This window comes from Palaemon carinicauda, chromosome 21, assembly GCF_036898095.1.
Source record: "Palaemon carinicauda isolate YSFRI2023 chromosome 21, ASM3689809v2, whole genome shotgun sequence".
Lineage (NCBI taxonomy): Eukaryota > Metazoa > Arthropoda > Malacostraca > Decapoda > Palaemonidae > Palaemon > Palaemon carinicauda.
The window spans coordinates 110,797,022-110,824,465 of NC_090745.1; the positions used below are offsets into that span (position 1 = coordinate 110,797,022).

The 27,444-nt window shown below is 41.0% G+C and overlaps 1 protein-coding gene across 3 annotated transcripts in view; it reads left to right on the forward strand.

The window, feature by feature from the left end:
- The window catches only part of LOC137614743 (uncharacterized), a 42,826-nt gene that overhangs the window by 1,229 nt on the left and 14,153 nt on the right, over positions 1-27,444 (forward strand). The window contains exons 2-3 of one of the 3 annotated variants that reach the window (XM_068344413.1): positions 1-52; positions 2,776-2,909. The exon at positions 1-52 is cut by the window's left edge and continues 11 nt beyond it. In XM_068344413.1, coding sequence (XP_068200514.1) covers positions 1-52; positions 2,776-2,909 — 186 coding nt within the window. Of the gene's footprint in view, positions 53-2,437; positions 2,450-2,775; positions 2,910-27,444 lie in introns of all 3 variants that reach the window. The other 2 variants (XM_068344414.1, XM_068344416.1) reach the window with 2 other exon arrangements.

The following is a 27,444-nucleotide window of genomic DNA, read 5'->3' on the forward strand; positions in this document are numbered from 1 at the left end:
CCATTGACGAGACTTCGGGGTCGTTATCGGACTACAGCGTCGGGTCACTCGAGTAATTATTTTCATAATATCATTTATCAAAGATGATTATTAGGGGGTCTCAACTTGGGGATCATAAGCCCTTAGAGGTTCACAGATGGGTTTCAAGAAAGTGTTGCGATGATAGACGAAAATGAAAAAATCGAGAGGTACTTAATGAGATGAAATTTCTTTAGCTGAGAGAATCTCTCATGATGTCGTCATATATTCAAAGGTTTACATTGATATGTAATGAAAATATAGGGTTGTGGTGGCTTATTGGAAACGTCCGTCTGTCGATTTGCCGGACTGGGATTCGAGTCCCACTCAAACTCGTTAGTTTCTTGTAGTGTCTGCAACCTCACTATCATTGAGAGTTTAGGATAGGGTGGGAGGGGGTTGGGAAGCCTATAGGTCTACCTGCTGACACCAGCAGCCAGTGACTGGCCTTCCCTTTTCCTTGCTTGGGTGGAGAGGTCATTATTCTGCAATGTTACTGTCCCCTGCCTCTGCCTCTGCCGTTCATGAGTGGCCTTTTAAATCTTAAACGAGAGATACAAGAATCTATATGGCTGACAAAAATTTAGAAAGCAATGTTATTTTATTAATGAATCCTATCACAGTTTAAAGCAACCCATTATAGCTAATGTAGCATAGGGTTCTTATTCCTGGAAGATAGGGGAAGGTTGAGAACCCTTTATACGATTGCTCCCTCCCAACAATAACCGAAATAAAAGTCTGGTATTGTCCCATAACAGGTTTGCATTTGACTAACAGCAATGAAAGGATTCAATGTAACGAATTAAGAATTGACGAGCAGTAGAGTATTTTGATAGCTGTTGTTTACGATTGTGTATGATATCATGTCGGAAATTACTTTAATCTGTAAAGTAAGCTTCCACAGAGCAGAATGACTATATCCAAAATAGGAGGAAAAATAGTGAAAAACAAATGTATAAAGTAAGAAAATAAATGAATATATGATAATATGCACGGTATAAAACGCATAGTAAAAAATTCTGGATGCCTAACAGCGGACACATCCGTTTTACTCCGTGATATGTTAACCGGAACAACTAAAATCTAAACGAAAACTTTCCCCCCAAGTATTCTCGGTTAGTTCTGGCAGTTGAGGAGTAACTACAATAATTATTAGGACTGAGAGAGTCCATTAAAGCGTCGTAATTGCCATCTTTTTGGAAGATTCAAAAGGCAGACGAAATAGTGTATAGTCAACTTCTGAAATCCGTAACTCACTGACTGGCTAATGTATTTCGCTGCGCGTTTGTGTGAAACTCAAATTAACGTTTTCATATATATAATTTTTTTTTGTAAGTTGGCGCGCGATTTTGCGATGTGTTAACTTTTGAATATTAATGAGTATGTACGCAGGTGTGGGTGGTATGTATTGCGTTAATAACATTATCAACAGAGGAATTAAGCCTTTGAGCAGTTAGGTAATTTACAATCATTAAGAAAATTTTATTAAGATTAAGGTGAAATGGTTATAAGAAAATTTCATTAAGGTTAGGCTGAAAAGGTTATTATAGTCTTTGCTACAAACTGATAATTAAAGGTTGTTTTATTGCTTAATTCACCTTAATTACCTAATTGTATTTCGGAGATAATAAAGGCGATTGAATTAACTATACCCCTTTCTCCGATGTATTTGTAATTGGATTTAAAGAGTTTGTCTCTTTCTTTCATAGCGCTTAGGGTATATATCGTTTCATTTCTAGTAAAGTTTATCTTTATCAAGTCCTGAAGTATTACTTCACTATATTTGGGCTTTGCGGTATACAACACATTTCGGGGTGTTTGCTAGTTTACACCCTTGTGTATTTAGGTGTCACATTAAACGAATGCGCTCAGAACTACAGAGCAAAGAGAGCAGAGGGCCTGATTTTTTTTCAAGAACATGGTAATAACATAGTCATTATTCTATTTTTTTATTTATTAAGTTACATAGGAAATTAAGCTCGCAATTCCTTCTCTTTATTCCTTCTTGCTCACCTTCCTCTTTGGGGAGGAAACTGCACAGTTGTAATGGAATCCATAACCTTTCTTATTACAGCCTGATTTAATTCACCTAAATTATACATTTTAGTATTAGATAACTTAGTCAATAATGGAATTTTGTTTGCTAACTAATTTTACATTGACCTGTTTTAACAACCGTTGGCTATTATGATATATGGTTTGTTTGCATGTTAAAATAACATATGTTCAAAGGCTACTGAAAATGTATATTAAATCATTATTTCTAATTTTACTAATTTTTCTTACTATTGGATAAATTTCTTTGAATTTTTAACATTTAATTATATTTTTTTTCTTTAAATATTTAATTCTACATTTTATTTGTTTTAACTGAGAATTGTTTATTCTTTATTCACTGGTTTTTCTTTTTTGTTAACAGGGCTTCTACGAGGTTAGTGTTTTATTATTTTTGGTTTCCTATTTTTTAACGCTCCGAGCTAAGAATAGATTATGTAATGGTAAATAAAATTGGTCGAGTATGGAATTGTTTATCATATGATCAAAAACAACTATAGGGAAAAATGTCAATATTTGATATGAAGGAATTTTTCTGTTTTCATTGATTGATTAATTCCCTATTCTAATATACATTTCAAGATATCAATTTATTTGACTAGTTATGCATTTAATTTTCTTAGCTTAGATAATCCAAATACCCAAAATCTTAGATAAACCATGTACCTAAAACTCCACTGACATTGTCTATTGCTTTTCCAGATCGCACGCTACTGTCGAGTCTGGATCGAATTCCAGCAATCGTTTCGACCACCGGACTTTGATCGAATCGGACGATCCGAGGCCAATGGTCCAATCGTTCGCCAACGACCGAAGACACGCAAACCACCGGCCAGGTAAGACGTCTGTTGTCTGAGGATTGATTAATTGGTTGATTTGAGGTTTTCTGGCATCCTGACATCTAAGACACGTCTAACAATGCTGCTGCTGTTTTTTTTTTTTCTTTTCTTTTCTTTTCTTTTTTTTTGGCTTAAGGGAGACTAAACAGATATTTTTAACGTATTTCATTGATTTATTGATGGATTGATTGATTTGAGTTTTCTGACATCCTGTCCAGATAAACTAACAGTTGGATTGATAAGATTCAGGTGAGCTTATTCCCACAACACCATAAATAGGTTGTTCTTGTTCCCTCTCATGTCATTTTAACTAAATTTGATAAGGTTATTTGGCCTCTCAGTTGTTTTTTATATTCCATTTATTTTTTTTTTTAAACGGGTCTCGTTACATTTTATTCAATCAACTTAAAAAGGGCATAATTTTCATAGAAATTACCTCAGAGTAATCTTAGTACGTTATAAAGTATAAATTATACAAAGCTTTAAAATGGGTCTTGTCACATTTTATTCAATCAACTTAAAAAGGGCATTATTTTCATAGAGAGTAACCTCAGAGTAATCTTGGTACGTTATTTATGAATTATACAAAGCCAAGGTTCATCCCTGAAGGCCACACCTTGAAACAAGATATAACATTTCAAAATGAATTTGAGCCTAACAGAAAACAGGCCGCCATCACTTCGGCCGTCTCTCTCACTCTCCCCCCGAGGGTTTCTTCGTACGAGGAAATTATTTTCTGTATATTCAGACCCATCGTCAGAAATACATTACTTCGTTGAAATTCTGTTCGGAATCCGTAGTGCGGAAGGGATTTAAGAGCGAGGTTTGGGGGGGGGGGAGGAGGAAGATGAGGAGGGGGGAAGAGGAAACGAAGGCGGTGAAGGTCAAAAGGAGAAATAGTAAGCTAGGAGGAAAAGGTGGAGTTAGAGACTGGATGAAAGGTACAAGGGGGTTAGGTAATATGCTAGGATAGGCGAGATGGGGTAGTAACACGAGATGGAGGAGGAGGAAGGAAATATTTTGAAACACGTGTGGCCAACAGTCGCATATAGTCCAAATAAAAGGCTTTTCGAAGAGGCGCGTTTCGGTTTTATGTAAATTCACATAAACATTTCCGATGAAGAGTTCCCGGATGGTACGTCATTCTGGTCCAGCACTGGTGGATCCTCTACATCGGAATAGCTTTTAGAGATTTAAGCTTTTATTTAGCTTTCAGCCTTGTGTCCAAAATTTGAATTTCCTATTATGTGTAAAAACCATTAAGACATTTAGGTTCAGTAATGCCCTGAGTAATATGATTATTTGTTACCATAGGTTAAGTATTGTTGCTCTCATAATAATTACTTAGTTTTGCATTAATTTTTAATGTATTTCTAGTTTATGTTAAAACGAAGAATGAAAAGATTGCATTGTTGTTATTTTAGTTTATACAGTATGACATATATCTATGAGAGGAATGAAGAAAAATGTTCGACAAATATCCATTATTTATTTTACTCGTGAGATACTAAAAGATGAAATAAATCAATGCATTGATAAACATACAGTAACTTAAGTCACTTCCCATGAACTCGGAAATGTTAAAACTTGAGCTGCCTATGAAGAACGTACAAGAAACTGCCTCAAGTGACAAATTGGTAAAGACAGTATGAACTAAGGGGGGAGATTGAAATGCTATAAAGGCTATAATCCTCTCATCTTAAATATATATACTATTTTCTCGTGTGTTCCAAATAGTGAGCTAAACTACAGAGGGGGCTATATGCAATTGTTAAAGCAGCTTATATTCCTAATGAGTTTTTCAAAACCTATGTATCAATTCTTCGGGGAAAGAAACTTGGTTTATTGTCAGTCTTCAGATTAGTTTTTCTTATCAACAGTTTGCGCCGAAGTCCAATGATGTAATTAAGCTGTCACCTGAAAAGAAACAAAATCCAGTTAGTAATGTGGATTTAAAAAGTTATCAGACAATAAAACAAGACTTAGTCGGGTTCATAATCATCAATTATCTCAAGAATCATAATCATTACAACGATATGAATGACGGGTTATTTAGCCTCATCATCCCTTTAGATTCAGCTTCATCTTTGGATGATCAACAACTCAAGGATATTCAACCTCATCACTGCATAATCTACAGCACAAGGATACTTAACCTTCACAGCATGATCAACAAAACAAGGATATTTAACCTCCCCACATCATGATCAACAGAAGATTATTAGTCCCCATATCATCAAAATCATGACGAGTTTAATATTTTTCCTCAACATAGCATCAAAATGACAAATTTAGAAGTAATTTGCTTTTTTTCCTAACTAAACAATTTGCGAGGTGGCAGAGGTGCCCAATGTGAACAATATAGTTAGATTATCAAGATGGAGATGGATGGGGCATAATTCAACAAGTGAAGATGAGTTAGTCCAGCGAGTTATTCCAGGAAGTATTGAATCGTAGCCACTGGGCAGGAGAGAACGTGCTAGACCAATAGAAACGTGGCTGAAGACAAGCCAAGACAAGATATGGCAAAGGATAGAGACATACTGCGTGAATTTAGTGAGGTCCTATGCATCCCGTGGGTGCCAGAGATAAGGTACAAACTTGAGCTCTTTACTATGGATATATGCTTTTAACATAGATGGGAATCTAGCCATAACTTTTTCTGTGAGGTGTCAACAAAGCTGGAATCTAGCCATAACCTTATATGTGAGGTGTCAACAATCCTCCACTAGTTAGCTGGGATAGACCGGCCACCCTGCTCGCACACTCAACGAGTTAGAACCCTCACATTTGATTGCAGCATGAGAAAATGGCGCCCAGCACCTTGTAAACTCTCGGTTTTTAGAGAAGCTGGAGAGTTTGACAGTCATGGTGAATGAGTAGAAACAAGCACTGTGTCTTGACCAGGTGAGAGTAAAAATAGTGATAATGATCACCTTTAAACTTAACCTAGGCATTGCCCAACTCCCCCTTGTAAGGAACCGGTGGACATGACAATAATATATGCAATATTAAAGACCAGACAAGGGAAGATGGTTCTTACCTGCAGTTGGAGGTAAGCCTGCTTGTAGAGTCCCCCAGATACTGTGCCTCAAGAGAGGGGAAGATGAAGGAAGAAAAGACCAATCATTCTATCCATTCATTCCAGACTTATACCAGGTAACATAGATCAACTGCTACTAATCCTATAAGGGAGCCAAGATTGCTAGAACCTCTTGTTGAGTAGCCACCACAGGTTCCTGAAGGTTATGTCTGGCAGGTAATGGGCGGGGAAGGTAATCTGTTGTCGCCACACGGCCGCTTAGACTACCTGCATCACCAAGAAATTTCTCTTGAACACTAGGGACGTGTTAATATCCTTATCATGAGATTTTGGTATCCTTCCTTGTTGAGGATAGAGTGGATTCAAAGCACAGTCATAGACCTGCCTAATCCATGAGGAGACGGTGTTTTTTTTATAATCCCATGCTCACAATCAAGCGCGTGATCTACGGGTGAGCTCTGGATATGTGCTTGACATAGTGATTCAGCTCTCACAGGACATGGTAACAGCTGATCAGGATGATCAGTTACATTTTGAAGACTTGAAATCTGGAAGGACCTGAGCCTAGAGTCTACTACAGCCGGAGTTTGAGTCATAGAAAGACAGAGGGACGAAGTGGAGCGCTACTTACCTACCTCCCCTTGAATGGGCAACGTTGTAGGACAGACCATGCTCCTTGCTGACCTTCTTGGGAGATGCAAGGATGAGAAGGTAAATAGTCATAAATAAGTCCAGTATTGATGTGATGCTTGACTCAGTAGTTCAGGGAGCAATAATACTTCTACTGTACTACGTTCGAGGGAGATGGTCTAACTTCCGACTGTGGACATGCAAGCTTCAAATGTCGTATGAGGAAATACAATTACTTCGAGGAGTAAATGTCAAGTTCATGCAGTATAAAGACAAGGCTTAAGGGGCCCGGCCAAAATGCCAATACATAGGGTATAGGAAGAAACACACAAAATCCTGAAAAAATTCTCAGAGCTTCATATGGCAATGGATAATGCGTATACGAAATATTTTGTCAAAATTCCAATTACTTTTATAGTTACCCAGCAAAAATTCCATTGTATTTTACTCGTGATATATTAAAAATGAAATAAATCAATGCATTGGTAAGCACCTAGTAGAGAAAGTAACCGTAAACTACGCCAACCAAGACATACATTTTGCCATTATGTGCGAAAAGCCTCTCTGATAGAGCAGATGCTAGATAACCTCCAGGAATATAAAGTTATAATGAAGAAACAGCTTTGTGGAGAACCTCTTAGGTATAGTTGCCAAAGCAGGTTGTGGAGTGGTGACAGGTAGTCCCACAGATGCTGAAAGGCATCCTGAAGAGCTGCCTGTGGGTCTGGTATTGGAGAACAATACACAAGAACATTTGGGTGGAAGATGTTGCGAACTAGTCAATCATTGGTGAACCCTACAAAGCTAAGACTTTATTGACTATTCGAGGATTCAAAGCAACTTGTAGTCAAGTATTTGAGTCTGCCTGCTCAGCTTGTCTGCCAGAACATTCTTTTTACCTGAAATGAACCTGGCTAAAAGAGATGAAAATTTTTTCTTTCCATTGCAGAATCTCTACGGTTAGACGGCAAGGCTGTCGTGGAAAAGTACCTCATTGCTTTTTTATGTACACCACTACTGTAGTGTTATTGTTCATCAACACTATGGAGATATGTGAAAGAGCTGATGTTTAAGAACTAGCAAAGCTGGTGTCATCTCCAGGAGGTTTATGGGGGGACTGGCGATCCAAAGCATACTAGAGCAACAGGTGACCCTCCTTCACCCCCCCCCCCCCCCCACCCTTCTTTTGAGGCATTTTTTAATAGCATCAAATCTTGGAGAGGGGACAAGGACTACAGTACAGTACTTCCTTGAGAAGGGTGGTATCAAGTACCCACCAGCTCAAATCTCTCCTTTGCTCTAGCCCTACTGGTATCCAAAGGTCCGTAGGGTTCTTGTGCCGAGACAAAAGGCTCTTCAGTCACCATTGAAGAGACCGAATGCAAAAACAGCAATTGGAAACCAATCGTTCCAGGGAGGTTAGGTCCCTTAACAGGTAAAGCCACAGATGAATTTGTTACAAGCCTTGGGAGAGTAAGGCACAAGCCACTTAGGGTGTCTTATTTGCATCCCAAGATATACCAGTATTTGAGAAGGCTGGAGGAAAAACTTCCTGAAGTTTACAACCCCCAGATCAAGGCAAAATGTGAGTTGTCGTCTCGGTGTAGGAGAAGGGTGTCCACCAAGTCGACCAATTGTCTAGTTAACGGGGAAGATGGATCTTTTTGGCATGTACCCAGGTCGAGACTAAAGTGAACATTCATGTAAACACTTAGGGTGCTGTTAACAGGCCAAAGCACAGAACCCAAAACTGGTATATCTTCTCGTGCAAGGTGAATCTTAAAATACTTCCTTGATGCGGGATGGATTGGGATCTGGAAGTACACGTGCTTTAGATTTATAGGTAGTGTTATCATGAATTCTCTGGTTTGACAGCCTGTCATTCCGTCTCTGTGGTCCCCATTTTGAACGGAGTCTGTCAAACAAATTCGACCAGAGCCGAGTTATTGATGACTGGTCTCCAGCCTTCAGATGACTTTTTGACAAGAAGAAGCCGACTGAAAAGGACTGGGGACCCGTCAAGGGCCTCTTGGAGAGCGCCATTCTTCAAATATGATCTGGACTTCATCCTGAAGAGCGAGATTCTTCACTGGTCCCTTCGCCAAACACGATCTATGTCACTGGATTCCGAGTCAAAGGAGGATGAGAGTGTGAATGGGATGCGGTACCCTACTCAAAGCATACTTCAGATATGCTATCACCAGTAGTTGGCCATGAGGAATGCCTCCACCCCCAAATGTGAGCAACAGCAGTAGTTGGCCATGAGGAATGCCTCCACCCCCAAATGTGAGCAACAGTGTTTTCCAACTCTTACCTCCTTTTCCATTTGCACCCTTACCAATAAATGGCTGTTTGGGCTTTGACTTCTTAGCATTGGCCTGCTTTGAAGTCCCTCCTGTCTGTCTGTATGCTTGCCTATGCATGGGAGACACCTCTGGTTAGAGATGTGGCCAAAGAGTCGGGGCATGATGTCACCACCCTATGGAGAAGGGACTCACGACTGCTTTCCTCCAATGCTTTGCAACTGCATCAATGTCTTCTGAGTAGAGAAGAGAAGGACCCTCGACTGACAAGTTACAAGGCCTGAGTGCTTCCTTCTGTAGCACCTATCTATGTAACTCTGAAAAATTCTGAAATGACTGAGTCTCACCTATTCAAGATCCAGTTCGCCCACTGGTTAACAGCAATGTGAGCAAGGAACTTTACAGCCCACGCTCCTGAAAGCAAAAATGTGTTCATTACCATCTTCTTATCTGGGTCTTCCGAATCCTCATTGACAGCCGGATAATCAATTGAGCCACACCAGTAGTTGATCCATGGACCGCCTTGCAGAGTCGCCATTGTTCACGGCTTCTGCAGCTGAGAATGTCGCATGCTGTGCTGCTGCTAATTTTCCATCAAAATGCCCTCAACTGTGGGGTCTAATAGTAAGGATGACGGGTTATCGTGTAAGATGATACATTGTACCTCCTGTGCCTCTCAAGAGGTGCAGAAGATATTCGAGATGAATTGTTGGCCTGAAGAGAGAATGTTTGCTTAGCAATTTGGGACCTTCTTTGTCGACCCCAACACCATCTTAGACGAAGGCAAATCAATTCTTGTTTTTTCATGTCCTAGGGCCTGACAAAAGAAGTTTTCCCTTGTTTTTCCCTTCAAATGGGGAATACAATTGATCTTCCAGTCCATTGAACTTCCTTATGCAGGCCAAAAATTTGTATGAAGGCATGATCTGACTCTCCTTACTCAGTGCCAGGAACTTCCAGGCAACCTGGCTAAGGCACCACACCATCAGAATGATGCGAATCTCTGGTAGATTCCTCCACCTCTAAGCTCACACCCATATAAGCCTGGGTGGAGTCCAGATCATCAACGGGTACCCAAGCAGAGGAACAGGACCTAGAAGGAAGGTTCACAGGCATGGGAACAGATAAGAAAGGTACTGCATCACTAGAGCCCTTCCAAAGATCCAAAGCAACCGATCCTTGAGAATCTTCTAAGCCCAGTTCTTCAGAAGAGTTTCATATCCTTCCTCTCCCAAGGCTTAGCTGAAAAGGAGGAAAGGAAACTGAAGGAGGCAAGTAGACTGACAGTCTCCTTCCCAGGGGCCACCAGTGATTGCAAAACCTGCGGAGGCTCAGCGGAAGCTCCAGAAGTAGAGCAGCTAATGTGGTATGGACAATCTCGACTGGCAAGAGTCGGCAATTGTCCGTAAATAAGACTCCCTAGGAGACCTTAAACCCCTGCTTGTCTTCTGATGAAAGGTGTCACTAGGCGGTGGTGTTTAATGTCATGGCCTCCTTTTGCTTCTTGGTCACCTTGACTGGGATGAGATCCAGTTTTTCTCACAGGGGTTCAGGCATGTCATGGGCAGCAATAAAATCTAAATACAGTTGGTCTCTACGCAGAGTGACATTGAGACAATGGACGATCTGCAACTAGAAGACGAGGAGGAGAATGCCTTCTTCTGCTCCTGCAGTACTGGATCTTCACAACTCCTCTGGAGGGGCTAAGAATTGTAATACCTTCCCTCTGCTGCTTTGAAGAGACGACCCATGACCTTTTCCTCTGTGGAAATGTTGTCGTTGGTTTTCACGACTTCACAGAGAGGGGGTTACTAGAAGCGGTATAAATGCTTCTGATTCTTTAAAAGTTCCTCCTTCTCCCCTTCGTTAATTCTTCAGACACTGCTATTTCTAAAAGAAAGTGGGGGGGGGGTGAGTTTAAGATATCAAATTAGTCCAGGATGAAGCAATCGTTATGATTCCTTTACTCGTATACTTAGACTGTCTCTCCTCTTATACATGTGGTAGAGATGGTTCAGTACCGAGAACCAACTCAGCCTGGAAGGTGTTTATGCTCATACTACCTGTGTTCGGTCTCGTTACAAACCAAGCATATGCACTGTTGGTTGGGGGGTTGTAGGGTGTTGCCCTTCTTCCCTTTTTCCTGGACGACTGACCAATCTCTTTCATGCGAGAGGCACTGCAGTACCGAGAATCGACCCAGAATGGAAAGGTATCGTGGGATGCAGCATAGTTTCTTACCTGTGCTTGATACCATACTGAATTGACCAAGTACATTTCAGTTGGGATATGAGATAGTGTGTGCAGGCAGCGTGGTAACGAAAACTATCCCAAACAGGGAAGAAGTAAAAGCAAACAAGAAGGGTTGCTGTCAATGCCCGGTCTCATACCGAATAAGCATGTGCGCTGTCAATCAGGAGATATCACCTTTCTTTCCCCTCCATTTTCCCCACTATATATCTTTAAGGGTTCAATCACTTCCAAAGGGAAAGAAATCGGCTTGGGGTGGAGAGAGGAACCCCTAATCAGCTTTCCCGTTTTTATGTGCGACTAGTCCCAATTTACGTTTGCGTGATCAGGAATTCTCTCCTTGGTCTCTTCATGATCTGTAGGCCTATTTGCTTGATGTGTGTCACCAGCACTTCCAGTCTACATGCTTTAAAGTTCCCTTGTAGATGAAAATAGGAACAATTAACCACCTAGGACTGCTCTTGGCATTCTCACTAACACTGAGATGTCCCATCACACGCTCATCTGTGGCAGCAATAGTCCACACCACCGAATGACCTGTATTCATTCATGCTGCTCAGTACCATGGTCTTCGGTACTCCCTTAAGAGGCTCAAGTAAATGGTACTTCGTAAGCCTTTGAGGACGAGAGAGCGTGACGCAGTACTGCTTCTGAGAGGAAAACCAATGGTCAATCAACCCACTCTTCTACTTTTTATAGTACACTATTGGTTCAGTTTGCTGGTCCGTGTAAACTCTGGAACTGAGAGGCTTTTCTGTGAGTATATAAAGACCTATAGGGAGGAGGAGTACCAGGGTTCAGGGTCTCAACAGCTCCCAAGTTCACTCGGTTATCAATGGAGGAAGAGAGTCTTGATGTATTTTTTCGGTGTCTTATTTGCGACTTATGAACTTGAGAGGCCACCATGGTCCCAACAAAGGGGAGTTTGATAGTCTTTGATTAGCATTTTTAGTGACTTAGGGATCTAAGACCTCCCTTGGTGCTAAGGTTGAAAATTGTGGACAGTGTAATTTCCCAGATCAGGACCTAAAACTTAACCATGGTCTAGCTTGTTGAATAATATCCTGCCTCCCACACTATCAACAGAAGGTTCATAATAGCCAGAGGAAAATTCTCTTTTCAGCTCTTGAGTCCATTGCCATCCATGGCCAGCCTCCAGGCAGTCTGAATCAACCAGTTTCCCTATGCAGTTGCCTACTTAGCCACCACTTATGATTTATCAAATCTGAGAACGATGACAAAGTAGTGTCTCCCCAGCTTCTTCAGCAAGTTCAACAAGAATGGGTGTGATCTAGAAACACCCCAGTGGTGGACAGTACGCCCTCACTCGTTAGAGGCAAGGATGGAGAAGTGGAAGAAGGATATCCAGGAAAACCTTACCTATCATGCAGTCACATTCCAGCCGTAGTGAGACTCGCTGTCTGTGTCATTTCATTAAGATTGGCTTTCCATATCCAACCACCCCAAGGAAGAAGAAATTTTTAGTGGCAGTCCTCCCCCTTCAACTGTCATAGGTGGTGGGGGGGGTGGATGTCCTTTAGCGCAAACACTGTCTGCTGTCATATGCATCCTTTAGTATTCCAGAGTTCGTCCCAAATTGCCAAAGCTTTGCCTTTGGTAACTGCAGCAAAGCGATGGTGCTTGAAGGCATTCAAGACTGTGTCTTTTTTTTTTTTATAGCATTCAAACACCATTGCCTCATCAACCAGGGGTTGATTATGTTAGTCCTCAAGATGAGCCTGATGGCCCCAGACAGCCACAAGACTAGTGGGCTTTCAATCTGCGGGTACATTTTTTTAAACCCATAGGGCAATTGCCCTTTATTACTTTTGCTCCCCTATTCTTCTCTTCACCAGGAAAAGAGCATCTCGGTTGCACTGGTAAAGGCTACTATTCTGCTCCTAGCAAAGTCATTTGCCCGAGAAGCATAAAACTATAATTTGGGAGAGCTGTCTATGCCCAAGAACAGCATCCAGTACCAATGCCCACCCTGGAACCTCTGGGCCTGGAGTGAGACATGACCAGTGTTCTCAAGCTTCCTATATGGGTCCCATATTATTTGAGATGAGCATCGGACCACATGACACTTCAGTCTTTCGGGTAACTTGGTGTCGGCAAAGCAGGTAGGTGAACCTTGACAAAATGTATGTTTCTAGTCATTCCATAGGATGGAAGGAGATCTTAGTTTGTTACAAATTTTGAGGCCAACACCCAGCTGCCCATGATATCAGTTTTGAGTCTTCCATTTCTTCTCAGGAGTCCAAAGAACCGTAGAATGAGGGCTTCTCTGTCCAGCAAGGGCTCCAGATTTTATCGTAATGAGGACTTGGTACTTTTTGTACCACCGGTAACATAAAGAGAAAGAGATCCATGAACTTTTTTATTTCAAGCTTTGTAAGATCATTACTTGCCCCTACACTTACCAGCGAAGGAGTTGGAAACCCAACTAAGGAAATAGCTCTCGAAGGTATGAATATCTGATCCTCCATAGCACTCAAGGAGAACCTGTCCACAGTGGCTTGGTTATTTACATAGAAGTGTGTTACTTTATCTCCCACTAACTACTGGATTATACCCACAAGTCTTGGGGTAAATTTACGCTTGGTCCTGTGGTAACTACTCAACAAGATATGTACCGAACCCAACTCAGTTACGGGACAGGAAGCACAGTGTCCAAGATATTGGTCTAGAGTACATAATCCTAGAAGTAGAGGTGGAATGACACTTCCTTTTTCCTTGCTAATGGTTACAGCAATCTTGCTATTATGTGCTGGACTGGAACAGAGTTGCAGGTAAACTTAATAACAGAGAAACCTTCATTTTCAGTCTAGATATGTTAGGAGGCACCCCCCCCCCCCATCCTCTCTGATAAGGGCTAGGAAGAATGGAATGTATTTGGTAGCCTATTAGAAACGTCCCATCTTGCAATGTGTTGGACGAGAGTTCAAGACCTGCTGGAGTTTGATAGTTGATCTAGTAGTGTCTGCAACCTCGCTATCATTGTGAGCAAGAGATAAGGGAATTTGTGGGAGCCTATAGGTCTGCTACCGAGTCATTAGCAGCTAGCAGCTATTGCCCGGCAAAGCTTGAAGAAGAGGGAGCTTCAGCAATGATCATGTTTATATGGTCAGTCTCCTAGGCATTATCTGTCCCTTGTCTCTCCCACTCATAAACAACCCTTAAAACAAATTCTTATAATGCATATACATTCAGAAATGTCTTGCATAACGATATAGGTTCTCCTGTGATGTTCTGCCATTCCACTGGCAAAGGCCTAACCTATCATCTGCAACATTTCCATGATCAAACTGTTAGGAGGTTGACAGGAGTCATCACCTCCACTCCTATCAGGACCAGGTACTCCAACATTTCTCTGGAAAATTCAATCAGCCAAATTTTGGTTCATAGGGAATTCTATATACTAACGATATCTTTTTTATATTACTCTCTCCTATCAAAGAGCGGTGGTTTGTAATTTTGTAGGAACAAATAAACATATATTTCAAAGTAATTTGTATTTTTCCTAACTATATAAACCCGAGTCCTTTAAGTACACGTAACACCACAACCACCTTGCAAATCTTAGGCAAAAGTAATGGATTGTCTACCCGACAGACGTGGACGTGGACCATCTCACTACCTGTCAGTTAACTATGTTAAGTTTAATTGGCTGTTCCAGAATAGCTGAAGTATTATTATATAGGACTCGTAATTTCCTTTTCCTGTTAAGTTTCTGATATTTAGCCACATCACAACAATATAAGTGCTTGATCAAAAGCCTCATTACAGCAAGATCAACTGAGGGGTAGTTAATCGAATTCATCACTGCAAGATCAACCAGGGATATTTAGGCTTATCACAGGTAGATTAACAAAGGAATATTTAGCCTTATTACAGCAAGATCAACAATAGATTATTTAGCCTCGTACACACTAATATCACCAGTTAGATGTTTAGCTTAATCGCAACAAGGTCAAGGGTATATTTAGTGTCGTCATACAAAGATAAAATAGGGAGAAATGATGACTTTTCAAGACAATATTAACAAGAGAAAAATCTAGCCTCAAAACAGCAACAACAACAACAGAATAATAAGCCACATAACAGCATAGTCAATAGAGTTAAATTATAGCTTCCTCACACCAAGACTAACAAAGGTTATTAAAGCCTCAACACAGGATTATCAAAAGGGACATTTAGCTTAATCTGGGCAAGATAGATATAGGGATATTGTTGCCTAATCATAGCTATATCAAGAGAGGTATGTTTAATTTCATCACAGCACGATTAATGGAAGAATGGTTAGACTCATTGAAAGACTACAACTAGATCAACAGGCCGATATTTACTCTCATCACAGTAAGATCAACATAAAGGATATGGATTCTCCTCACTGTAAACTCAAGAGAAAGATATTTGGTCTTATCACAGCAAATTCAGCAGAGGGATGTTTAGCTCATCACAGCAAGATAAATAGGGATATTTACCCCAGTGCAAGAAGATCAACAAAGGCATATTTAGCCTCATCACAGCATGATCAACAGCTGAATATTTAGCCTCAACTAAATATTTAATCTCATCACAGCAAGATAATAAATGGGAAGATCCATAGGGAGATAGTAGACTCATCATAGGAATATGAAAGAAGGAGTACAGCTAGATAAGCAGAACAAGGTTTAGTCTCATTAGCAGAGATAAACAGAGGGAGATTACTTCTCGTAACAGCAAGGCCAACAACATACCTCTGTATAAAGGGATAGTACCATCAGTGGTGCACTGATGGCATCACCTAACTGTCTACGCCACATTAGTTCTGCTCCTATAGTCCATTTCTTTTATCGATGCAGATTTGCACCGACTCGCAGCGGTGCCCTTTTAGGTCTGAAAATTTTCCTGATCGCTGATTGGTTAGAATTATCTCGTCCAACCAATCAGCGATCAGGAAACTTTTCCGAGCTATAAGGGCACCGCTGCGAGTCGGTGCAAATCTGCATCGCTAAAAGAAATTGACTATAGTTGCTCTTGGATTGGGCTATATAGCTAAAATGCGTAAATCCAATTCCAATCTGATAACAAGTCTCATTGCAGCGAGAGCCACAGAGGCATACTTAATCTTACTAGGGCAAAATCAACAACTGGATAATATTTAATCTTATATCAAAGCAGGGTTAAGACAGAGATATTTGGCAGTATCACAAGATCAGCAAAGGGATATTGTAGCCTCACCACAGCAAAATTAACTGATGGATATTTAGCATCATCACAGTAAAATGAACAAATATGATATTTAGTCTCACCATAGCAAGATCAATAGGGAGTTATAGGGTATCATCACAGCAGGATTAACAAATTTATGTGTACAATATACTCAACATGGGTTATTCCAAATAACCCTTCATTGTGAATATAACTGGCCTTAATAGGAGAATTATTGTTCACCTTTTGGCCTATCATACTTTTAAATGTAAAAAGAATCACAAAGTGAAATGTTTATTTTAAATTTGCTATTTGGACTAGTGTATTATTTCTCATTTTGTAATCATATGTGAAGTTATCAATAAAGCCACCAAAGTTTTAGAATACCTGTATGATTATTACTAAATCCGTCTACGAGTAAATCAATGGCATCTGGTATGAAATGGGTAAAGTAATTTACAATTTATGGAAAACTCCGAAGAACGAGCTCACCGAAAGTATTTGTCTAACGCAGACCATGGATAAGCCAAGATGAATTAGGGTGAATCAGAAATTGCATGCCTCTATCAGATAAAGTTCGTACTAGATATGGATTGCCATGATGGACTCAAAATACATTCTCATAAACTGACGTGATAGCTAGAAATAATTGAATGATTTAATCCAGATCCAAGCGTTGCTTAAATTCCTAATATATGTTAGAAACTAAGTGAGACAACTCTTACAATGAACAAAGTCACCTTAGTGAGGGAAATAATTTGCAACGCATCGGGCTGACAGATATAAGTAACAAGACCTGCAATAGTGGAAGTGTTACAAATCCTTAATTAAGGAATGGAAGAACAATACATTCTTCTTATACCTTGGCGGTAAAGAATTATTTTTTTTAATATCAGTTGAAGCAAATGCGTTTCCCTTCTCTTAGTTGAAAATTTGTTAATCTCGAAACTAGTATGCTCCTCTATTTGTCATGTAAACTGATAACAATGTGAAAAATGGTGACATTTGTAAATTAATAAAAGTTTAACTAACATTGAGGTGATATCACATTAGCTGGTTTACCATTTGGTCATTTTCATTATTTTGGGCCAGACTTTGCACTATAGAATCAATACAACAATGTTAGACTGGACATGTTCGTGTTTGCATAACATCTCTGACTTAATTTGGTTTCGAGTACAAAGGTTGTACTTGTGCTCATGTGAAACCGCCTTCACCATTGATATCACAGAGCTAATTTTTCATACAGAAAATGAAGCAACGTTAGGTATGTATAGATATCTAATATTATGCTGTATATTATTTACATTACGTACAGTTTATGAACATTAATGTACATTTGCCTTATTATTATTTTGTAGAAGAATGATATTTATTTCCATTTATCTTTTCCCATTACATATACTGTATGACCACTTTTTCATTATGCATCGTGGCAACAATGTAATTATGTGTGTCAACACTGCTCTTCTTTCCGCCATGTGCATAGAGTAGTCAGTGGTCACTGTATTGACAAGCATGGACCTGCCTCCCGCTGCTGTCACATTTATGTCCGTTTATCTTCATTATATAAGATTTTAAAGAACCTGCTAGTTTAACTTGTCACCCTCCATCCCATTTATCGCATGGATGTATGTGGCAGTATCACACACATGGCGTAGTGAGTAACCGGACATTATGGATTCCAAGACAACGACCGCCATTGCTGTTTACTTCTCGTCTCGCACATTTGATCCCTTACAATGACTCAAGATTTTACCTACAGTGTCTCTTCAGAACGATACAGTGTTTGTGCAGTGCAGGGTTAGAGTGTCAGTGTGTTACAGTGCTGTGTTGTATTATGTTAGTGTCCTTGCCAACATTTTTTTTAGGACATTTGAACTGTGGCGCCATTTTTCTCAGCAGCTCCACCACCCGTCCTCCTCCTTTCATGCATCGATGGTGACTGAGGCCTGAGGCTCTCGCCCAAAGCACGCTCACCCCACCCGCCTCCTCTCTGATCGCAACACACACTCGCTCATCTCACCCAACTGCCGCTTATTTCACAAGCTCACTGACAAACATTGTAATTTTTAACTATCCAAAGTGCTTTCTTTCGCTCACATACAGCGATTTGGATATTTTTCTGGCTCTCTACAGATTTCAAGCTCTCTTACGACACCCAACTCAATATGGCTCAGCAAGAGGAACAGCTAATTAATTTAATGGATCAGACAGAGGATCAGGCAGAGGATCAAACGGAGGGTCTGACGACAGACAAAGTACCTTTGCACCTTCCCACTGCTGATGAAGATACCAGCACCACTCTCCCTCCTCCCCTGACTCCCAATAGGTCAGGAGACCACAATAATGATATAGTTCATCTCATCCATTTTCTACAGACTTACAGCATGCAAGAACAAGACCGGCGACGACAAGAGGAGCAGACCTTCAGACCACAGATGGAGCAATCAAGACAGGAAGACAATCAGCGATTCATGTCCCTTTTCTCCTTGCTATCAGGACAGATTGCGGCATCGCAACCACAGCAACCTTACCCCATAATTGCACCTCCTGTTACACCTGTTTCCTCAACCCCTGGCTTCTCAGTGCATACACCTGCAACTTCTAGCAAGCCTACGGTCCATCCCCCACCTCTCTTGCAACAAGATGCAACGTATCAAGCGTTTCACCAATGGAGACTCCGTTTTGAGGATTATGCAGCACTAGTTGGACTTGATAGATTACATCAAACTTCCCAGCTGATTCACCTGAGAACCTGCATCTCCCTGGACGTCCAGCGCCTGCTTACGCATACACTGGGCATCTCTCCCAACACATCACTTTCCCTTACAGAGGTGTTGGATACACTGCAGAAGCACTTTCGCAGCCTTAGAAATAAAGCCTTACGACGCAGGGAATTGTTGTCCTGTAAACAGGTTGTCGGAGAATCATTTGCAGACTACTACGCACACCTCAAGGATCTCGCTTATGAAGTGGACTTGTGCACTGGCAACCCCACCTCTTGCACTGAATGGCAATTGCAGATGGTAATTTTGATGGGTGTGAGAGACGAAGAGTTAATACAACGTCTTATCCCCCTCCAACCCTCATCTACCCTCGCAGAGTTTGTGACATGCTGCCCCTCCTACGAATCTACACGTGCAACTGCATCAGCCATTGCATCTTCCCCTGGCCAAGTCAAGGCAGTATCTATGTACAAGAAGAACCAGCGTCTACAGAAGAGGACTTCTCGTCTATCTCCTGATCAACGTTCTCACCAGTCTCATAACAGTGACCCTTGTCAATATTGCTCTCGCAAACACGATTCTGGACAATGCCCAGCCACTGGTGCATCATGCAATAACTGTGGACGAACAGGTCATTGGCCCCGCACTCAGAAATGCCCTGCTAAGCAAGCTCAGTGCAATAGCTGCAAGAAACAGGGACATTTTGAGAAGATGTGTATGTCTACCAAGAAAAGTCAGACTGGGTGTACAGCTTCACCCTCCTACTACTAAGTCAAACACCAGCTGCCGTTTCGTGGGTGATAACTCTGGTAGTGAGTCCCCCATACTAGTCACTGTCTCTCTGTCATTTGGCGATATATCATCACATATCCAGCTAATCCCCGATACAGGAGCAGACATCACAGTGATTGGCACCATACATTTGGATGCACTGCATACCTTGGACAAGCCTTGAACCTCCACCCATGACAGACATCGTGACAGCAGATGGATCCCCCATGACACCGGCTGTAGGATACTTCCAGGCAAAACTTTGTCTTGGCAACAAGTCTTGCTCAGCAACCATACATGTTCATGAGGATATCCAGACTCCCCTCCTCTCTCGTGAACATTGCCGAGCCCTTGTCATAGTGTCACCGGACTTCCCGAAGCCTATCCTCAAGGTAACACATGTCAACAGATGCGCTCAGTTTCCTGCCTCCGCCATGACGTCACCCGCAGCTATTAAGGACTATTTTCTTCGGCACTTCAGCGACATCCTCATATCCAAGAAGGATCTGCAAACCCAGCCACTAAAGAAAATGGCAGGCCCTCCAATGAGGATTCACCTGAAACCTGGCGCTACACCCTTCGCTGTCCATACGCCCAGGCCCATTCCATTTGCTCTCAGAGATAAAGTGAAAGAAGAACTTGACTTCTTGGTGCAACAAGGAATCATCAGACCAGCAGGCGACAAACCCTCTGAATGGTGCCATCCCAGGGTCTTGGTACTCAAGGACAAAGGTGTGCGCATCACTGTGGATCACACCCATCTAAATTCTCAGGTAGCCCGCCCTACACACCCATCACCAATGCCCCATGATGCTGTCCGCAACATCTCTCCTACTGCGAAGCACTTCACCACAGCGGATGCCCTGCATGGCTATTGGCAAATGGAGTTGGCAGAAGAGGACCGCCACCTGACTACATTTATAACTCCGTACGGAAGATTCCAACACTGTAGTGGCCCAATGGGATTTTCAGTAACAGGTGATGCATACTGCCTCCATGGAGATATGGCACTACAAGGTGTTCCCAACTGTGTGAAGGTTGTAGATGATATCCTCCTTTCCGACGAGGATCTCCCTTCCCACTTACAACACGTGCACCAGATGCTGACCAAATGCCGTCAATATGGCATCACCCTCAACAAGGACAAGTTCACTGTAGCCGCCCCTAAAGTTAACTTTTGCGGTTGTCTTATCATCCGATGGTATTGCAGCAGACCCTGACAAGATATCAGCTATACGGGACTTTCCTACACCATCTCATGTCACAGATGTCAGGTCGTTTATGGGTCTTGTCAATCAACTTGCCGACTTCACTCCAGACATCGCAGCAGCAGCACAGCCCCTACTCCCACTTATGAGCCCCAAACGCTCATTCGTCTGGACGCCCGACCATGAGCGAGCATTTAAGAAAGTCAAGACAGCGCTGACTTCACCTCCTGTCCTAGCACCCTTCAATCCTGCCTCGCCTGTAATTCTACAAACAGATGCCTCACGCCTATATGATGTCGGCTATGCCCTACTACAAGATAATGGCCGAGGTCAGACGAGTCTCGTCCAGTGTGGCTCTCGTTTCCTTACGGATACTGAGACTCGTTACACCACCATCGAGCTGGAGCTACTTGCAGTCACTTGGGCTATAGCTAAGTGCCGCCTATACTTGTCCGGACATCAGCATTTCACCTTAATGACTAATCATCGTCCCTTGATACCAATTCTCAATCACTACACTCTGGATGCTATTGAGAATCCACGCCTTCAACGTCTCAAGATGAAAGTGGCCCCCTACATCTTCACTGCAGTATGGCACGCAGGGAAACAACTTTGCATACCAGATGCCCTATCTCGCTCCCCAACCAGTCGCCCCACACCTGAAGATGAAGAAGAATGCAGTACTTCGACTGCACATGTCAGGCGTATCGTTGCCACCACCGCCACTTCTACTGACGACCAGGCAACAGGACACATCATCAAAGAGGATAAGTCTTTACAAGAAATCCGCATGGCCGCATCTCAGGATCAAGATTACAGTCGTCTCGTTCACTACGTATCCAACGGCTTTCCCATCAACCGCTATGATCTCCATGCTTCCGCCCTCCTGTATTGGAAGCTGCGGGACAACCTTTACGCGGATGGAGAGTTGGTATTGTATGGACCCCGGATTGTCATCCCTGCAGCCCTCCGTCGACGCACCTTTGATTGACTCCATGACAGCCACCGAGGGATTGAAGCTACTCGACGTCGTGCAATGCAGACAGTACAGTATTCTGGCCAGGCATAAATGCAGATATTAAGAGTAAAGTAGAAAGCTGTGAGGCCTGCCAACAGCTTCTCCCTAGTCAGCAACAGGAACCTTACATGTGTGACGACCACCCATCCCTACCCTTTGAAAGTGTGTCAGCTGACTTCTTCCACGTAGCAGGAAAATCTTTCCTTGTTATTGCTGATAGACTTTCAGGCTGGCCTGTGGTTGTTCCCTGTGGACGTGATACAATTACAGCCAGAGTTACAAGAATGTTCTGTGTTTTCTTCCGCGAGGTCGGTGTTCCACTCTGCTTACGAACTGATGGAGGACCATGACTTCAAGCAATTTGCTGACCGCTGGGGAGTTCATCACATCATCACATCTCCACATTACCCTCAGTCTAATGGTCACGCAGAAGCTGCCGTGAAAGCTGTTAAACACCTCATCCTCAAGACCGCCCCATCCGGGAACATAGTTTGTGAAACCTTTGATAGAGGACTGATGGAGCTTCGGAATACACCGAACCCTGCTGGACGCTCCCCTGCGCAGATTCTCTATGGCCATCCTCTCTGCACTTGTGTTCCAGCCCACCCCAGATCATTCAAAGAGGAGTGGCAAACCAAGACCAAAGATTACGACCGCCGCACTGCTGCCCAAACCGACCAGGCCTTGAGCCTTTACAACTCTCATCCCCGCCATCTACCCAAGCTCACCATCGGCCAATGAGTGAGGATACAGGACGCAACGACACTTCGATGGGACAAGATTGGTATCATGATGGGACGCGGAATGTCCAGAAAGTATTAAGTACGCCTTCCAAGTGGTCGTGTATGGTTTCGAAACCGACGACATTTACGCTCAGTGGCTGCTATAAGTGATGACACCTCTCCCCAAGACCCTGTGTCCTCTTGTTCTGGCCAGGAAAGAGAGCCATCATCCGAACCCTCCAATGTCCCTCGTCATTCACCTCGACTAGCTCAGAGAAATTACAGTTCCGCTCGAGACTGCTATGAGCGTAAAGGGGGAGGGAGGTGTATAGATATCTAATATTATGCTGTATATTATTTACATTACGTACAGTTGGTGAACATTAATGTACATTTGCCTTATTATTTTGTAGAAGAATTATATTTATTTCCATTTATCTTTTCCCATTACATATACTGTAAGACCACTTTTTCATTATGCATCGTGGCAACAATGTAATTATATGTGTCACACTGCTTTTCTTTCTGCCATGTGCATAGAGTATTAGAGTCGTCGGTCGTTGTTCAGTGGTCACTGTATTGACAAGCATGGACCTGCTTCCCGCTGCTGTCGCATTCATGTCCGTTTATCTTAAGTATATAAGATTTTAAAGAACCTATTAGTTTAACTTGTCACCCTCCTTTCCATTTATCACATGTATGTATGTGGCAGTATCACACACAAGGTATAGTACGTAAATAGATGAATGAAAATCAACGAAAGCTACACTATCATCGTACATAATATTCACAGCCTGTGAATCTCTATGGGTATAGGCTAGTAACCCCATCCGAAAACTCAATGCTTAAGATCCCTTAACAGACTGACGCTTACCAAGTGAATTTTTAACAGACCACCCAGAATAAAAAAAAAAAAAAAAAAAAACCGAGTATTGTACCAAAACTCGCAACAACATCACAGGGTCTTTATCCCGCAGGTGTTGTTTTGAAATTACGAACTAATAGATGAAAAAGCATGACCATTGCTTCATTCCCTTTACCTCCAAAAAGGTAAATTTTATGCCTTCTTTATAAGCCCATTCTTTTTTTTTTTTTAATTAATTTACCACTTACTTTAATTAAGAGGCTGGGCTTACTTTAAGCATCCTGTTTTGATCTCTAAACCCCCCCCCCCCCCAGCCCACCCACACATGAAACTACAAAGGAAGGTAAAAAAATATTACAAAACTATCTGAAACATGAAAATTCAACCAAAACGACGGAACAATTTTGGAAAACGTTCGTAGTAATAAAAAAATTTACTTGGAAAATTGCCTCCAGGCCATAACACGAGAACTTAAAAGTAATTTCCCAAGTTAGCGAGTAACGAAAATAGCGTTGGGATATAAAATTGTTGTTCGGGCTGCTTTCTAAAAATGCAAAGTTCATTCTCGTATTTTTTTGGGGGACGCCTGTTACCTCAAATTTATTTGGAAAGAAGAGGAACAGGAGAAAGAAGATTAAGAGGTAATACAGGGTGATATGATGAATAGCTGATAGGGAGCCGAAGAGGAATATGTGGTGACAAGAAAAAAAGAGAAGAAAAAATTCAGTCCTTTTGCGCCTTTGGTTTTTGCTTTTTTCATCCAATTTTATTGTTGAGATAGAGGAGGATAGAAAAGCAGAAATAAGAGAAGGTACAGAATAGAAACGCCATTATAAAATGAAATGTGAAATACATTTTTTCATGTCTTTTATACATAGACCTGATTTTTCAGAGTAATGGGGAAGACGTGGAAAAATATATAAGAAGGAATGGGAAAAGAAGGAATGGGGAGATGTTGATGCCACAGAAATGATAAAGAAATGTATATTTACGAAAAAATTCCAGAAAAGGGGAGAAGGGTTAAGCATAGAAAGTTAAATGAAAGAATAATAGATTTACTTCATATTACAAAAAATACAATAGTATTGTTTAAGAAAAATCAACAATGCAAACACCACGAAAACTTTTTGTAATATAAAAAAATAAACATTATTTCGGTGTTAATGTATACAGTAGCAAGACCACTATCCTCACCACCTGAGTATTATATAATTTTCACCTTGTTAAATTAATTTTGGGTCGGCACGAGTAAACTTTCAACCCAATTTAGTTAAAAGGCAATTCTCTGGAGAGGCAATTTTACCTACGTCTGGTAGACAATTTAATGTTCATTTGGAACGATTTCCATATTGGACATGCCTGTATCCGCGAAAAAAAGACACCCTTTTAGATTAGTCTTCGTGTGCAGAGATACTTCCTCTCACAAGGCCAAGAGATCCTTGCTCTCGCTGCTGGGTCTTATTGCAACCCATTGCCGTCATTATTATTATTATCATTATTATTATTATAATTATTATTATTATTTGCTAAGCTACAACCGTATTTGGAAAAGCAGGATGCTATAAGCCCTGGGACCCCAACAGGGAAAATAGTTTAGTGAGGAAAGGAAACAAGGATAAATAAGATTTTAATTTAAGAACAGTAATAACATTAAAATAAATATTTCCTATATAAACTATAATAACTATAAGACGACAAGAGGAAAAGAAATCAGATAGAATAGTGTTCCCGAGTGTAACCTCAAGCAAGAGAACTCTGTAACCCATGAGACAGTGGAAGACCATGGGATCTCTCTCTCTCTCTCTCTCTCTCTCTCTCTCTCTCTCTCTCTCTCTCTCTCTCTCTCTCTCAAGGGGATTGTGGTATCCTCGAAATATACTTATAATTTGAGCTAAAGGTTTCAGACAAGTTTCAAGTTTTCAATCGACCTCGTCTATCTCTTATCTCAAGCGTCTTCGTCGTATCTAGAATTTGATTATTTCTTTTCTATTTGATTAGGTTTTGTTCTATTGTTATTGATTATTTTATCTATAACATGATCTTTTACTAGTATTTTTATTTATGATGTATACTAAAATCAAGACAAGGATTTATGAACATTAGAATAAGACGAAATTGAACTAGTTGAACAACGAAATGTTAGAAAAAACGGGAGAACACACCTAAAGATTTAAAAAAAAGTGCTCCCCTTTGAAGGTAGCAGGTTGGCCAGGGCACCAGCCACCCATTGAGATACTACAGCAAGAGCGTTATTGGGTCTTTAGACAGACCAGACAGTACTACATTGGATCCTTCTCTCTGGTTAAGTTTCATTTTCCCTTTGCTTTCTCTTCCTCTTGTTTTGTTAAAGCTTTTATACTTTATATAGGAGATATTTATTTGATATTTATTTTAATGTGGTTACTAAAAATATTTTATTTTTCCTAGTTTCCTTTCCTCACTGGGCTATATATATTGTTGGAGCCCCTGGGCTTATAGCATCGTGCTTTTCCAACTATGGTTGTAGCTTAGCAAGTAATAATAATAATAGTAATGATAATAATAATAACAATAATAATAGTAATAAATAAATAAATGATGAATAAATAATAAATAAATGATAAATAGTAAATAATAATAATTAATAATAATAATTAATAATAATAAATAATACAGCTCTCTACCCGAGGTAGATTATGCTGTACTTCACGGACTCCCAATGATCGAAAAATAAAATCACCACACGCAAACAAGTGTTTGCAACAGACATTGGATTCAAGAGTATTAATATATTTTGAGTCGGGAGCTCCGGCATTGGATGAGGGGAAAAATTGCTTTGGAATGGAAAAATAAAAAACCCGTCTGTTATCTGTCGCCTGTGTTGAAAGAGAAATTCTTGAAAATATGCATGCGAATAAAGGAAGAGACAAAAGCACATTTGATTGCTTTTTGCTTGCGCTCGAAAACATGTGGCGTAAATGTTACAGCAGTGTGTGATGGAAAAAGAAAAATTAATTCACGGATATGAAAAGGGTGTCGATTGGAAATAAAATACTACGTCTATTAAAATTTTGAGTTTTCTCCGAGTAGATATTAAAAACATTTCGGGGAACGTTATATATTTAAGAAAAGTATATGTGCTTATAAATTATTTGATTAAATGCTGTATAACGCTCTTGTGTTCTTACCGGGTTTCATATTTACGTATGCATAATGTATGTTTGTGCGCGCGCGCACGCATGTGTATGTGGAGGGAAGCTTTTTTAACGTCCACTTATCTTGTGTTCATGCACCAACGTCTTCTGGTAATCATTATTGGTCTAAACTTACCTTTACCTGCCTTCCTTAAATGCTGACCTGAACAAATGTTACTAAGATTCTTAGATAAAAAGATGAGCTAAATTTAGCCAGCTGTCAGCTTAACAAGGTTACTTCGGTTTGTATTCTATTTAATTATTTGTTAGCAAAAAGGGCGTCAACAATATCCAGCCCTTTTCTCATATCTGCGACTGGCGAGTGCCATGAATGAATATATATTATTACTTGAAAATCAAGCCACGAGATGGATTCACAACACAGGGTATTCAAAATAGGAATGGAAAATGCAACAGGGAATCAAACTAAAACATAATTCCGGCAATAGAAGTAGCGGAAATGGAAAACATGTAAGCCAGACCCCTGTCAATACTGTAAGTGCATGGACGCATTATGGGTACGAGTTCTCAAAATGCGTTATGACATCGGATGCAATGACTTACGATACGTCGGTGCTCTCTCTCTCTCTCTCTCTCTCTCTCTCTCTCTCTCTCTCTCTCTCT